General features: G+C 52.6%; 1 protein-coding gene across 1 annotated transcript in view; it reads left to right on the forward strand.

Annotated features, from left to right (window-relative positions):
* The window catches only part of DLGAP2 (DLG associated protein 2), a 144,885-nt gene that overhangs the window by 113,878 nt on the left and 15,450 nt on the right, over positions 1–15,557 (forward strand). The window contains exons 7-9 of the mRNA XM_032593031.1: positions 678–719; positions 6,691–6,776; positions 9,528–9,943. Of these exons, the coding sequence (XP_032448922.1) occupies positions 678–719; positions 6,691–6,776; positions 9,528–9,943 (544 nt within the window). The remainder of the gene's footprint in view (positions 1–677; positions 720–6,690; positions 6,777–9,527; positions 9,944–15,557) is intronic.

The raw sequence follows: 15,557 nt of genomic DNA on the forward strand, positions 1-15,557 counted from the left end.
GTATTTTTGGTGGACCCTGGTATTTTGAAAGCCTTTCAGTCTTTTGGCCAAACACTTAAGTGGGGGGAAAGAGCATTGGGAATAAAACGGTAAAAGGAAGAAAGACTGAGGCGAGCCCACAGCTGCTCAGGTCACGGCCCCCAGAAGGCGCTTGTGCGCCGGCCGTGGGGCGCTCTGGGCCTGTAGTGGGGGAGGCAAAGCCAGGCCCGTAGTTTCAGACCACCGAGGGATCACGGCACCCCGAGGCCCCAATTCCCACCCGAGATCCCGACGCGCTGCCTGCACAGGGGGCCGCGGTCTCCGGGCAGGGGGCGGGAGGCACGTGGTGAGGACCCAGGAGCCCCCTTTCAGTCAGGGGCACAGGTCACCCTCACGCCGACCCTGTCTTGCCTCGGCGACTCTCCCCACAAGATTCTGCCGCACGGCGAGGCTCTCCAAGCGCGGTTCGCCTCCATTCAGCCTGTGTGCAGCCGGAAGTTGTAAAATCAGGACTTCCTGGCCGCCAGGGAGAGGGTGAACGGAGCCCCGACCGGGGGCCGCGCGTGCCAGGCACTGACATGAGGGGGCACGACGTGTCGGGCATCCCGGGGACACGGGAGAGCAGGCTGGGGAGACCGCCCGCTCGACTAGGTCGTCTGAACCAGGTCTCCACACTGTGGCTTCATTGTTTTGTTTAGGATTCTGAATTCCCAGAACATCAGCCATACCCAAGGTCAGATGTAAGTACCAAGATATACTCCAAAGCCAAGTACGCATGAATTTTTATTTTCTCTCCCTGTTTTGGATTATTCATACAAACGCTCTGTCACCTCTCTCTGTCCTGATTCTATATGCCAGGCGCTATGCTAGGTGCTCCCCACTGACCGCCTCCCCAGTGATGTGCAATTAACGCCACTTTGATGAGGGCAAAGATGAGGCTCAAACCAGGCCGGTAACGCCGCAGTCGACGGGCTTGCCGGGGCCACAGCAGTGGGACGTGGGGCTCCCGGGTCCCTGGCCGTCCTGGCTCTGAAGTCACGTCTCCAGGGAAGACGTGTGCGGTCCCTGAGTTAAGGAGGCTGGCTCCACACCCCCGGGCGCCCCTGCACCCTCTGGCCTTCTCCCCTGCCACCGGCTTCCAACTGGCTGCCCACGCCAGCCGTGGACAAGGAGGGGCATGTCGGCCTCTGACACTGTCTGCTAAGAGCAGGAACACGTGTCGCGTTCGGTTACCCGGCCGCTCGGCAGTGCCCCCTCCTGCCTCCGCCTCACCCCCCCCCCAGAAGCCCCCACACTTTTACTTGCCCCGTGGCCCTTTGTGCTTCTCGCAAGCACGCCTTTCCTCTGCGGGAACGTCCTTCCTCCCGCTGCCACCACTCACTGCTTCCCGCGGTTCCCGCGTAAACCCCTCCCCAGAAGCCCTTCCTGGAGCTGCCCCCGTAGCGCGTGTCTGGGAGGGCTGCCCCTCCCCCTCTTCACACCCCAGCGCCTAGCACAGCGCCTGGCACATAGCAAGTGCTCGGTAAATGTCGGATAAGTGGCGCGCGGGTGACGGTGGCCGAGTGGTCCGTGAGAACCAGTGTGAGTGCGCGCGTGTGCTGGACTCAGCTCTGTTTTGTGGCAGAAAAAATGCACAATATCCTGTGAGCCTGTAACCTGGCAGTTGTCAGACCAAAGAACGGAGGAGCCAAGAGGACACGTCGTCACAGAAACCCGTCTTAGCGTAAATAAGTCAAAGAAGTGACAGGTGGGAGTGCAGGCAGCTCACTCAAAGAGGAAAGCACGAGGAAACGGGGTGAGGGGCCACTTCAGCGGAGGGCAAGACCCCACAGACCCCCGAGGGCACGGAGGAGCGGCCGGCCGGCCGCGCTGTGAAGGCGCAGCTCGGGACACCGCCGTGCCCCTGGCTCCCCAGTACGTGCCCGTTGTCACCTCACACCCCCAGGAGCTGTTGTTACCACATCCAAGTTACCGACGGGGAGACTGAGGCTCGGGGGTCCGGGACCTGCCTCCGGGTACACGGCCGTGAGCGTCAAAGGACGGAGGGGGGCGTTGCGGGAGAAACGAGGGAAGGGCCGCACGGTGCCCTCTGCGAGCCTGACCGGGCTCGGTTCCTGCGACTCGCGTGGACGAGCACAGTCCGCCCCGGTCTGTCCCGTCACCTGTAGAGGAAGGTGGCTAGCGTCGCCCACGCTCGGCCCGGCTCCCGGGGGGAGGCCCGCCTGACCGCCGACCACGCTCCCACAACCACGGCGGGCTCTCGTCTGCACGAGGACACCAGATGACGCACACCGCACGACATCTTCCCGCCGTTTCTGCGGGTTTGGGGAAAGGACCCCAGGCCTTCCTCAGCATTAGCCGCGTGAGAGGCAGTACCGTGACGCCCCACCCCCCCCTTTCCCTCACTCGACGGTGACGCGTGCCTCTCTCCTTCGTGTTCCCCTTCTGTTCGTGTCTGTGATCGGTCCGTCACCACGGGGTTTCTTTGCTTGTGCGTCTGCGTCTGTGTCTGTGAGTCCTCGCAAGGTGTCTCCTGTCCCCGGACGCCACGGCTCGGCTCCACGCGCAGGCCCCCTGCCTCAGCTGTCCCGGCCGGACGCGCGAGCGGTGACGGTCTGTTGCAGCCCCGGGTTGTGGGACTGGACGGAGGCATCGATGCAGGCCCCTCGTTACTCCACTCAAACGTCCGGCTGAGCGAGCGTGGGTCTGCCCGCCGGCGCGGACTTCTCCCTCGCCAGCCTGAGCCGCCGCACGTCCCCGCAAGCCCCCCCCCCCCCACCGCCATCTGCTCTCAGAGCTGTGCTGAGCCTCTCCCAGCAGGCAGGCCGGCAGATCACGTTTCTCTCTTGGACGTGGAACAGGTCCCCGAGGGAGACACAGCCACCGTGCGCCTGCCCAGCCGCACGCCAGGTCTTGAAGGCAGAGCGGAAGCGATCTGCGTTTAGCCGCCAAAGACGCGCTTTTGGAGCCGCGGCCCACGGCGGTTCCGGCTGCCTGCCTGGACCCTTCTCTTGGGTCCTGGGGAAGCGAGGCTCAGACAGCAGCTCGTCAGCTGACTTCCCACAAACCTCTACGTGCAGGAGACGGGGGCCAGGGTGCACGGGGGCCGCCTCCCGTCCAGCTCACACTCCCTGACATACACATGCTCACACATGTGTGCCTGGACGCTCACACACACACACACACACTCCTGTGTACACTTGTGCTTACGTGTCTGCACACACCTACATGCACACGCAACACACGCACGCACCTGTGGGCTCACACCTCACACACGCACACTCACACGTGTTCATACCCACACACATGTGCAAGCATGCTCGTGCATGTGCTGTGTGCATAGACTCACTGTGCACCTGCTGGAGCACACATGGTCACACGTACACACACGTGTGCTCCCATGTGCAGCCAGGCATGTGGATGCACACGCAGACACATGCGCGCGCACGCTTGCACGTACACACTACGCTCGCGCAGTCACACACACACGGACACGGTCACGCACACACGCATGCAACAGCATGGACCGTATTTAGAAGCCCCCCTCCCTGCCTCTCCCCACGGCACACGGCTCCGCTTCCAGTGCTCCGGCCTTACGCTGGGAGAGCCACTGCGGGGTGCGCAGAGCCAGGACGGTCTTCCGTGACGGCACTCGCCACCTACTGCGGTGACTGGGGAGGCGTCTGTCCCCGTGCATCAGGGAGCCCTTCAGAAAGAGTTCGCTTAAAATACAGCTTTCCTCTCGAAGCCTAGTCCGTGGCCCGTCTTGTGAAAATGAACATCGGTCTATAGTTCTCAAACCTTTTAAGATCACTCGACCCTTCTAGTCAGAGTCTCCTCTTGGGAAGACATTCCTTTCATTTCCTTCCCACTGTGTAAAGTAGTAATTCCTTTCCTGTGTCCTAAATTTGCTTTTTTTTCCATCTATACAAGGGTCTCTGGTCCCAGGATTTCCAAAATGGATAAATATTTAGCTCATCCAGGCGATACATGATTTTACCATCCCCCTCAGCCCTTACCTTCTGAAAATAGGGATAACTACATTTTTCCCTCAAGAAAGTTACACGTGACAACCACTGTAAATCTGTGAAATTCCTCAAATTTAATGTCCATATCATACACACCTGACTGTTAACAGTTGGGGTGCAAAGACAGAGCGTTAACACTTGCTGTGGACAGACACACGTGACTCTGGCTTCCTGTGGCGTTTTACAATTAAATGAAGTGTCCGATGTCCCCTCATCTTTGAGACAAGGAAGAAGAGATTCAACCAAATCTAAGAGACTCACCGGAGGGTCACAGGGCCAGGCAGTAGCAGAACCTGACTCCAGAAGCTGTACTCTCCTCATTTGCTAGGAACGTAAGAGGGGTCCAGCGGAGGGGATGTGCAGATGGGACAAGGGGAGAAAATGTCTTATTGTCTGCTTGTATGCGTCAGTCACTTATGCAACGTGTTCACATGCCCGTGAATATGTGCGTGTTTCGTGTGTACGCACACAGCTCCCGACTGTACCGTCCACGCCACTTGCTAGTGTGCCTTGGACCATAAGCATCTTCCGTGTCGCAACTGCATAGCGTTCCGTGTCTTGAGCAAATCATACCCGACCCCATGTCACCGTTCTCCTCCATGACTACCCGCTGTGTTTCACCTTCTACATACCGCTACGATGAACGCCTCACACGTTTGCCAGAGTAAGGTAATTTGGTAGACCAAAATCCTAAAGTAGAAGTGAAGCAAATATTCTGAACATCTTGGTGATAAAACCCTGTGCTCTTTCCATTACAAAAGTCTTTCTAAAAGCATATGTACGCAGTGATCTCCCCCATATTAGGAGTCTATCACATTCGACGACATCGACCAAAATCGTCAAGCACAGTAATACCTTTGACCCAGAAATCACCTGTGCTGTGAAAATAGTCACAAAAGCACACACACACGTGCACACCCATATCTATAGCAGCAGCATAAATAATGGCAGAAAACTAGAAATAAGCACATTACCCCTCCAGCGAAGACTGATTACAGATAAATTAGGTCATGTTCATAAAACGGAATAGCAAGCAGATAAGACACAAGGCAGCTCCGTTTGCTCTGACGGGGACGACGTTCCAAATACTTTAATTTTTATTGTGATCCTTTGTGTAAGATAATAGTGGTAACAGTCTCCACGACCAGGAAGGTGAACTTCATCAAAGACATGACCCCCTTAAAACTGGAGAGGGAAGGAGAGACGGCAGCGGGGATAGGATTTTGATTCAACAGTGTCCCTCCCCCAGGGGTCACCCCATGTCAAACCACGCGACACAAAGGAAGTGCGACCTGTGTGCACATGTTCGGGACTCCAGCAGTAAGAGGGGGTGTTCTCGGTGATTCTTGGGGGTGCCAGAGTCTTCACGCGGCCGGATTTATTCCGGCCGCAAACAATTAGGAAGAGCCTGGTGCTACAGTCAGAGAGACTCAGGTGTAAACCCTCCTTCTGCCCTAGTGAGCTGTGCACCCCTGGGCAAGTTTCTCACCTTCTCTGATTCTCAGCTGTCCAGTGTGGCAGGAAGTAACAGCAGGAGTATCGTGGGCACTCCATGCAATAATGCTTCCTATGCTCTTAGCACAGTGCCTGGTGCGGGGTAAGCCTAAAACAAATATCAGCTATCAAGATCATTTCTCTTTGCCACAAATTTAGTTGGCCCTTGATGGTATGAGCTCAGCCATAGGACAGCCACAAATTACAACGACAGTCTCTCATCATCACAGAAGAGAATGTCACAACTGTTTGTTTAATGGGTTATATCTTACCCTTGTGGCAATCATTAATACTTTTAAGAAAAAAAATGTGTTTTACAACTTAGCTGTGGCATTTTAGATTGGGGTCAAAATCCTACTGATATAGTAAGTAATCTTTTCTGGGAAAAAGGAAAGGGATGTTTGAGTAGCCAGGATAATATTTACGATTAAACTAACCTTTGGTTTCACAGACTTTTCGCACCGAGAGGTTGTTGTTGTTGTTGTTGTTGTTGTTGTTGTTTTCCACAAAACGGAGTGTCTCAGAGTTCCCTCGTGTGTCCCTGCTCGTGGTCCTGAAATGCTTTCTGGGTTTGGGAGAGATTTTGGCAAGGAGAACCACGATCAGGACTCCATGGGAAATGCAGTCTCTGCTGTGTTCTGACATGGCCTTGCTGCACACAGTCCTGGTAGCAAACAGGAGACACCTGCAGGTGGGAACAGTCGGAGACGTTGCCTCAGTGTCCCCGGTACACACTGAAAGTCCTTGCCGTGTGTTTTTGTATGTGGATACCGCCACCAGTATACTTCCATTAAATTGCTTATGTTGTTGCAAGCTCTCTCTGGTTCGTGCTGTACTTACTTTCTCCACTGTAGGGTGTGATAGGAGCTTTTCAGCCCTATAATAATGCAACCCAACAAAGCCTCTTTCTTGCCTTAGCTGAGCTAAGCAGTTGTATTTGCATAGGTTTAAGAGATCAGAGCACAACGCTGAGTTCAAGGAGTTATGTAAACTTCGATGAAACGCAGTAGCAATGTAATTACACCAGTACAATGCATTTCCCTCTCTGTGATTTTTACTGGGTCAAGTGCAACTCTGTATTAATTACATGTGCAATTAATTACAGCAAATGAACACACACACACAAAAACAGTCCCTCACCCAGGTCCCCTGTCGTGGTTCTAAAATAAGATGTTCTGTGTTATACTAGGTGGAAACAGCCACAGATTCGGACACGGAGAGCCGAGGCCTGCGGGAATACCACTCTGTCGGTGTCCAGGTGGAAGATGAGAAGAGGTAATCAGCCCCTTTGAAATATACAAGGTCCTCAGCAGGAACGACCTGTTAGGGATACGAGGTTCCCCAGCAGGAAGGAGTGATCTGTTAGGAATACGAGGTCCCCAGCAGGAACAATCTGTCAGGGATGTGAGGTCCCCAGCAGGAACCATCTGTTAGGGACGCGAGGTTCCCAGCAGGAACCATCTGTTAGGGACGCGAGGTTCCCAGCAGGAACCATCTGTTACGGATGCAAGGTCCCCAGCAGGAACGACCTGTTAGGGATACGAGGTTCCCCAGCAGGAAGGAGTGATCTGTTAGGAATACGAGGTCCCCAGCAGGAACAATCTGTTAGGGATACGAGGTCCCCAGCAGGAACCATCTGTTAGGGTTGCAAGGTCCCCAGCAGGAACGATCTGTTAGGGATGCGAGGTTCCCAGCAGGAACCATCTGTTAGGGATACGAGGTTCCCCAGCAGGAAGCAGTGATCTGTTAGGAATACGAGGTCCCCAGCAGGAACAATCTGTTAGGGATACGAGGTCCCCAGCAGGGACCATCTGTTAGGGTTGCAAGGTCCCCAGCAGGAACGATCTGTTAGGGATGCGAGGTTCCCAGCAGGAACCATCTGTTAGGGATAGGAGGTTCCCCAGCAGGAAGCAGTGATCTGTTAGGAATACGAGGTCCCCAGCAGGAACGATCTGTCAGGGATGTGAGGTCCCCAGCAGGAACAATCTGTTAGGGAAGTGAGGTCCCCAGCAGGAACCATCTGTTAGGGACGCAAGGTTCCCAGCAGGAACCATCTGTTATGGATGCAAGGTCCCCAGCAGGAACGACCTGTTAGGGATACGAGGTTCCCCAGCAGGAAGGAGTGATCTGTTAGGGATGCGAGGTCCCCAGCAGGAACCATCTGTTAGGGATGCGAGGTCCCCAGCAGGGACCATCTGTTAGGGATGCGAGGTCCCCAGCAGGGACCATCTGTTAGGGTTGCAAGGTCCCCAGCAGGAACGATCTGTTAGGGATGCAAGGTCCCCAGCAGGAACGACCTGTTAGGGATACGAGGTTCCCCAGCAGGAAGGAGTGATCTGTTAGCGATGCGAGGTCCCCAGCAGGAACGATGTATTAGGCATACGAGGTCCCCAGCAGGAACAACCTGTTAGGGATATGAGGTCTCCAGCAGGAATGATCTGTTAGGGATACGGTGTCCCCAGCAGGAACGGTCTTTTAGGGATACGAGGTTCCCAGCAGGAAGGATCTGTTAGGGGTATGAGGTTCCCCAGCAGGAACCATCTGTTAGAAACCTGACTGCAAACACCTAGATCATGCTGACCATCAATAATTCATGCCTCTCGTGGAAATAGGGTCATATATTTATACTTTTCAATATGTCGTTCAAGTATGAATTAGCATCCGCCTGTGTCTTGTATTTGCAAGAGGCAAGGGAATAATTCTTTCTAAAGTAATTTACTGCCTATGAAATCTGATGGCTCTGAAAGCCAAGTTCTTCACCCAAAGGAAGAGCACATCAGCCTGAGGGTCGACCAGATGCATGCCTTCTCACCTAATAATGTCAAAAGGAAAAGAAAGAGAAATAAGGAAAGATGTTTAAGACCTTAGCCACCATGACTTCAACTACAGAGTAAGAGATGTCTATTAGGATAGTGTTATTTTGCAACAAGAACAGGATGATTCTTTTGTATTGAAAATAACGTATCGTATAAATTTCATAAAAATGAATTTTAATGAGAGCATCATTACATCTGCAACTTCTGTTCACATCTAGCTGGTAAGGTCCTGGGTGACATTCTCATTGGAGGGTTTTAGGACCCAACCCATAAAGGTTTTGATTGCGGAGATATTCAGACCACAAACTAATGGCTTCCCAGGCTCCCAATAGACCTCTCAGAGGCTGGACGGCTTCTGCACTGGGGAATCTGGGCTTGCTGCCTTCCGTCCCATCCCTGGCTTGCTCTCTTGTTTGCCTCCAGCAAAGAAAGTAAGTGGCACATTCATTAACCAGCTGCTCTCACAGCTATTGCCATCTGCAGGTTCAAATGGGGAGAAGCCAGAATGTTTAGTTAGGGTACAGTGTGGATGTACCCCCCCCCCCACACACACACACAGAGTTCTCACCCAGCAATGTCTGGACTCCAATTACAAGCCCTTTCCTACCCATCATTTCAGTAATTGGCTGTGCAGGCATGGGTGGCCTCGAAATACATACGATGAAAATGTTTTTCAAACACCTGCTAAAGTCAGAGCTCAGATTCATTATTTTGCATAAAAGACTTAATGGAGACGATATTAAGATATTCAGAAAGGAGGAGAAACTCACGTCCTGAAATGTGTCCCCAGAAGGCAGAGGGTACAGAAGTTATTTATATCAAAGAAGCAACGCGGCCTTACTTTTACCTGCATGCCACACACGGGAGTTCGTAAACTTGTGGCGGATTTGCAAAGGGAGGTCACTGTTCCAAGGCAGGGGGGTCTCACGGGCCGCTCTCCTCACGGTGCCCTCCAGTACACTTACGTCTTAAGTGGGCATTATGTAGGCACTGAGACGTAGGTGCATGTCAGAGGTTGCTTATGAGCGAAACCCAATGTGCTTTCATAGCTGGGACCCCAGAGCAGCGGCAGTAGAGGTGAAAACGCTCACCTTCCCTTGAGCCGCCGGCTCGCTGCCTCGCAGGAGTGCTGTGTGCGAGCTCGCCGTAGGTGTGCCGCAGAAAGTCATCTCAGAAAGCCTTTCGTTTTTCTTCCTTCCCGCCTCCACAGACATGGACGTTTTAAGCGCTCGAACAGCGTGACAGCCGCCGTCCAAGCAGACTTGGAGCTGGAGGGCTTCCCGGGACGCGTCACCATGGAGGACAAGGGCCTGCAGTTTGGTCCCGCCTTCCAGCGGCACTCGGAGCCCAGCACGCCCACCCAGTACGGGGCGGTCAGGACTGTCCGGACCCAGGGGGTCTTTAGTTACAGAGAGGACTACAGGGCGCCCGTGGACACTGCCACCCTGCCCCCTCCCGAGCCCTGGCTGGAGCCGTGCGTCGAGACGGCAGACACCGGGAGGATGTCTCCGTGCCGCAGGGACGGCTCGTGGTTTGTGAAGCTGCTACACACGGAGACCAAGAGGATGGAAGGCTGGTGTAAGGACATGGAGAGAGAGGCAGAGGAGAATGACCTCTCGGAGGAAAGTAAGAGCACAGCCTCCAGTGGCTTCTTAACCCCGTCCCTGGGCAGTAGCATGAACGGGCAGGTGCCAGTATTAATGCGGGAATGTCCTTTGATACTTGGGCAAATTGAAACTGCATCCCACTCAATTCCAAGAGAACAGACAAGAGAACGAACAGAAAAGCAACCGGTAACATGTTCCAGGGGCTCCTCCTGGGTTTTGTTAGATCGTGAGCCCGGTGGTGCTGATTGTGGTGTCGTTAGCATCCTTAATCTCGTGTTCCACGTGCTAGCTCTCTCCACGTGGAGCACTCTGAGTGTTTTCTAGAGTCCTTCCTGCCCCGTGTTTACACGGAGTGGAGTTGGCTTTATGCCAAAGAGAAGTTGGAGACGAATAGGAGATTGAACCGGCCCCATGACGGTGCGTTCCCATCGCAGTGCCGCGCGCAGATCTGACCTTCCTGAATGAGGGTCCGCAGAGCAGATCTGCTCCAACCCTTAATGGCTCAGATGGGTCTCTGCCTCTCTGTGCAGGAAGGGACAGCGTCCCTTTTTGCCCACCTCCTCCCCACTTCCCTGAAGAACCCTATCTTGAGGATTGTCAGAGCGGCCTCCTTCACAAATCACTGCATGTGACTTCCAAGCAAGTACCCGCCATCTTTGTTTTTAGAACAAGATTACCATGAGAATAATTGCAACGTACTTAGAACTAACCCCTGGTCTTTAGCACAGTACAGTTTCTCAAAGGCATTTCTGAGTGTCTTGACTCGACAAATCATGCTGTCTTTAAAGTGGTTGTTCACTTTCCATGAATTCCTTGGTACATTTGCTAGGTCGCCACAAATTCTCAAGTTCAAAAAGATTGCTGACGTCCTTGGGAATTGTGCCCTGGCGTTACATGTCTAGATGGCTGCCGTAATAGAATGCGTCAGTAATCTAGAAATGGAAATGCAGTGATGAAATTATATGGACTTCACATAACGTACAGAGTAAAATGGCCCTGGGATCCTAGAAGCCAAGAAAATAATTGGTGTATGGATCTCTAGTTGTTAGAACTTATGGTGCTAACCTATGAGGAAAGAGAGAGATTGCCCTTAAATCACTAATTCCTTCCCCCACGTTTCTCTCTGAGTCATCCAAGTCCACATGTTGTTTACCTGGGCCGCCATCAGACCCTGAGTATTTTGGAGGAAGCGTTGCCAGGGTGAGCCATTTGAACCTGCTCCCTGGCCGGCTCTGGCCGCTGGTGTCTCGTACCATCCCCATGCGGTTGTCCCAATCTGTTGTCTGCTTGGGGCACATTCAGTGGAGGGCTTGCTCACAATTGTGGTGCTGAAAACTCACTTACTTCCCACACGTTGTTCTCACTCGTCGGTATGTGCGTCGGCTTGGCAAAATTGTTTTTCCCGTCACAGGGACTTACAATCGATCTCCCAAAGACACAGGAAAACTAAATTGTGCGCGTTGGTGGGAAATCGGGGCCGGGCTGCCGTCCCCACTGTGTGTGTGTGCTCGGCGTGAGTTCTTGCAGGGCCTGGGGCGCGCAGACCTGCCGGGTGGTCAGTCAGGACGCACGTCCCCCGTCCCGTCCCGTGGCTCCGCAGCGGAGCACCGCGGAGGAGGAGACAGGAGGAAGACGCAGCGGTAACAGTTGTCAGTCTTAGCTCCACCGAGTGTCCGCCAATTTTATCCTGTCATCTTCCAAATCTGCACCCTCAGGACACATCCTAGAAGTTCTGGCTTCCCTCTGCGTGCAGAGCAACCAGGGTCGCCAGCCACTGATGTTTGTAAGGTGGTCCAGCACAAGAGCTCCCTTATCCGAATTTCCCATATTTCATGTGTCCTTTTAACCCAGTCATTATTTTCCAAGAATCAGCTTTAAAATGGGTATTTTTTAAAGGAAGAAACCTCTAAGCCAGCACATACGAAGGCGTACGAGCACGTACGAGCACGTATCCTGTGCCAAATCTTACGCTAAGTTCTTCACGTACCTCGTCAAGGGCTCACCGTGGGTGGTGGGTAGAGAGCATCGTCTCCGTTATCAAAGTAAACCAAGGCTCGGGGTCACTCTCTTTCCCCAGGCCCCACAGAGTAAAGAGGTGGAATGAGGTGTCAGAGTCAGGGCATCCCCTGTCAAGAGCTGTGTTTCAGGGCTGGCTGTGCTGTCTGAATTTCTTAGATCACGAGATCCTTTTACTGGAAACTTCCTCCCTACGTTGCGTCCTTCCCATCTGTGTTCTCGGGGATCACCTTCTTCTGTGTCTTATAAAGTGCTGAGTCCCATCCTTGGCCATTTGCTTCATTCTGGTCCATTTTGGCCGGGACACCCATTTATCCTCAGAGAGAACTCCTGAGCTGACAAAATACAGACCTGGGGTATCCTTAATAAGCCACTGGAGATTAAGAGAGCAAAGAAAAAAGGGCACAAGTTCTTTCTCAAACTAAACACGAAAGATCCGACAGTTAAAGGCTTCAGCGCCGAAACAGCATTGCAATAAGTCATGACTGTCTTGTCATAGGAGACATTCCAGAAAATTCTGGGAAGAGTGCCATAAGGGCACCATATACGAAAGTCAGTTTGATGGCCTGCAATGACCCGAATCAACTGTAAGATTACATCATCTCAGGATACACAATATTTAAATTTCGGTTGGAGAGCACATTCTCCAGCAAACTATGGCGGAAGGTGACTTTCTGCTGCCCTTCAATTGCGTTTCCTAAACACCTTTTTTAAAGCCTGCTTTGAACCTCTGGGGCCTTCTTCTTGGACTGTGTCGTTAACGTAAACATCCTACGGATATTTACCGGATACGTGCTGTGAGCCAGGCACCACCGCACAGAATGTAGGCTAGTGGAGAGTGACCAGGGTACAGTGTAGACCCAGACTGCAGTTACCTCGGATGGAGAAGTGAGACCAGGACAAGACTATCGCGAGTGGGAAACATCACGTGTAGTAGGAGACAGGCAGGCAGGTGTGTTAGAAACTCAGAGGTACAAGATGCTGTTGAGGGGGGAGATTCCAAGATGCTGCGTGGAGAAGGTGGCATGGTGCAGGGCCTCGAGGGGGAGTTGGATTTGGCTGAGCAGCAGAGGGGGCAGAGGGAGGGCGGTGGCCCAGGAGCCCCTGTCCCCAGACTCTGTAAGAAGACCTTTGCTTTGACGCGGACCGTGCACCTGCCTGCGGGAAGGAGCCCCTTTGCTCCGTCACCTCCGCACCCTGGGACGAGCGTTTCTTCTTGGAGGACAGGACAGTCCCTGTGTTTTCCCAAAGCTCTGTCCGTCTGCTGTCATGGGAGGCCTTCGGCGCCCTGCTGCAGTGATCATGTCTGATACGTTTACTATCCCCCAGCAGCGCCCAGCCCTATGTGCCCTGCAGGGGAGACAAAGAAAGGGGGGATGGAGCGGGGGAAGAGAGGAGCAGTCTTCATAAACAGGGACAGTCCCGCTCCCCCTCGCACCTCGTAAGACCATGGCATCTAGAATGCTCTGGAGTTCTGGATCCTCTAGCGTTCCAGGTCCTCGGTGGCACTTAGGGGCTGGGAGTGCCCCGGGCGCTCCCCGTTCTATAGACACCGTCTACCAATGTGGGCTGTGTGCGGTTTTCCCAGGACTCTGTAATGACTTAAGAGGACTGCTCTGCTGCGGGACTTGGACGCAGAGAACAGAGAACAGATCCACTGGATCTGCTTCTTGTGGTTTTCTTAATTTCTTTACTGAAGTTGCCCAGACGCCTTGATCTTCTTGTGGACAAAGAGGACACGTTTATTATGTGTCTCCTCTGTACACTTTGCACCTAAAACTAGCACCCTGTTAATCACGATTAGATATTTCCCTAATAATTTGAAACAGGAAAGATAACCCGTGGTTCTTGCCCTGATTTTAAGAACAAGTATAGGGTTATTGCTGATGGCGCCCTTTAAAAAGTAAAGATTAGGTTAAGTGGTTCATTAAGCCAGAACTCTGAGCTCCAAATACTGAAATTTCCATCACACGAAATAATTTCTTCCCAAAACTGTAATTTTATAATCACAGCTCACTGAACCGATTGAGCGAAGTTAGATCCGTTCAGCCCTCTATGATTAATAAAAAGTATCATGAGCCCAAATAAATACTGGTTTAGTTACGTCGTGTTCAGGCAGGCTTCCTGTTGTTAAATCATTCAAAGATACGTTCCAGAGGGAATGTAAACCATTCCTGTGCTAGCGTTTTTGGACTTTTGTATCCGTTACATTAAGCCCAACGGGTAAATGGCATAAAGTGAAACAAAGCAAATAAGGTGTTTTTCTTGAATAAAAGCAATTGTTCCAAAGCTACCAAGTTTCATTCAGTAGGTCCACAGAGACATGGGCCACACGAGGGACTCAACGGTAGGGTCTTCGGACAGGTGTTGACAGGTTCTCTTGCCCAAAACAACTCTGCCCAATTAGCTGATAATCTAAACACCGCTGGGTCAGATGTGTGGAGGCACAGACTCCCGGGGCTGCGGGTGGGGCTTCAGCGATTTCCTCACTCGAGGACCTGCTTTCCACCCCAGAAGACGGGGGGGTAACCCCCAGGACTCCGGCCGTGATCCCTGGATGGGACAACGCCTGGCTCGTAGACTGTGTGGCGGGCACAGGGAAGAAGAGAGATTGCTCAGAGCTACCCTACGAGAGCATGACACGGGGCTGAGGAGGACATGGGCCCCGCAGTCTGCAGTTTGCCTGGATACCGCACAGCCACAGAGAAGAGAACAGACAAGTATCAGCTATAAGGGAGATGGCCCTGAGGGGGGCAGATGCCACGCACACCTTGGGGACCTACCCACCATACAGCTCGGTGGACAGCCGCTGCTCCCGGCCTTCTGACCGGTGTCCAGGTCCTTGCTGCCAAGGGCAGGTGCCTACAGGGAGGTCCCACACATCCCAGGTGCCACACGGCCACGTGAAACTGGATGGACACGAAACGTGCGCTCCAAAGCAATGAATCATGGGAATGTACCTCTGAAGCCAAGAACACACTGTATACACTGCATGTTAGCTAACTTGACAATAAGGTATATATATTTTTTAATTCTTATTTTTGAGAGACAGAGAGAGAGAGAGAGAGAGGCAGACTGCAAGCAGGGGAGGGGCAGAGAGAGAGGGAAAGACAGAACCTGAAGCAGACTCTGGGCTCCGAGCTGTCAGCACAGAGCCCGACCTGGGGCTCGAACCCACCAACTGTGAGATCATGACCTGAGCCGAAGTCAGACACTGAACCAACAGAGCCACCCAGGCATCCCGACAATAAATTATATTTAAAAAAAAAGAAAAAGAAAAATCTTGTTTTCAAATCCACGGAGAATGATGCTAGATTTCATAGTTGACTGTGATCTACCGTTAATCTGGAGATTATACTTTTCCATTCATCAATTTGTTCTTTAGATAACTTTTCAATACTAAGTATATGATTTCAAAAAAAAAAAAAAAACCAGAAATGTGTGCTCAATAAATATGAAAACAATAACGCTGAGACCTTACAGGGGGACACACCTGTGGGGGCAGTGATTTTCCGACACCCACTCCACAACCTCAGTCACGGAAGATCCCAGAGATCAGGGATGAATATTCAAATGATCATTTCAAACTACCTGCAAATTCTACAAAAACCCACCTC

Source organism: Lynx canadensis, chromosome B1, assembly GCF_007474595.2.
Source record: "Lynx canadensis isolate LIC74 chromosome B1, mLynCan4.pri.v2, whole genome shotgun sequence".
Classification (NCBI taxonomy): Eukaryota; Metazoa; Chordata; class Mammalia; order Carnivora; family Felidae; genus Lynx; species Lynx canadensis.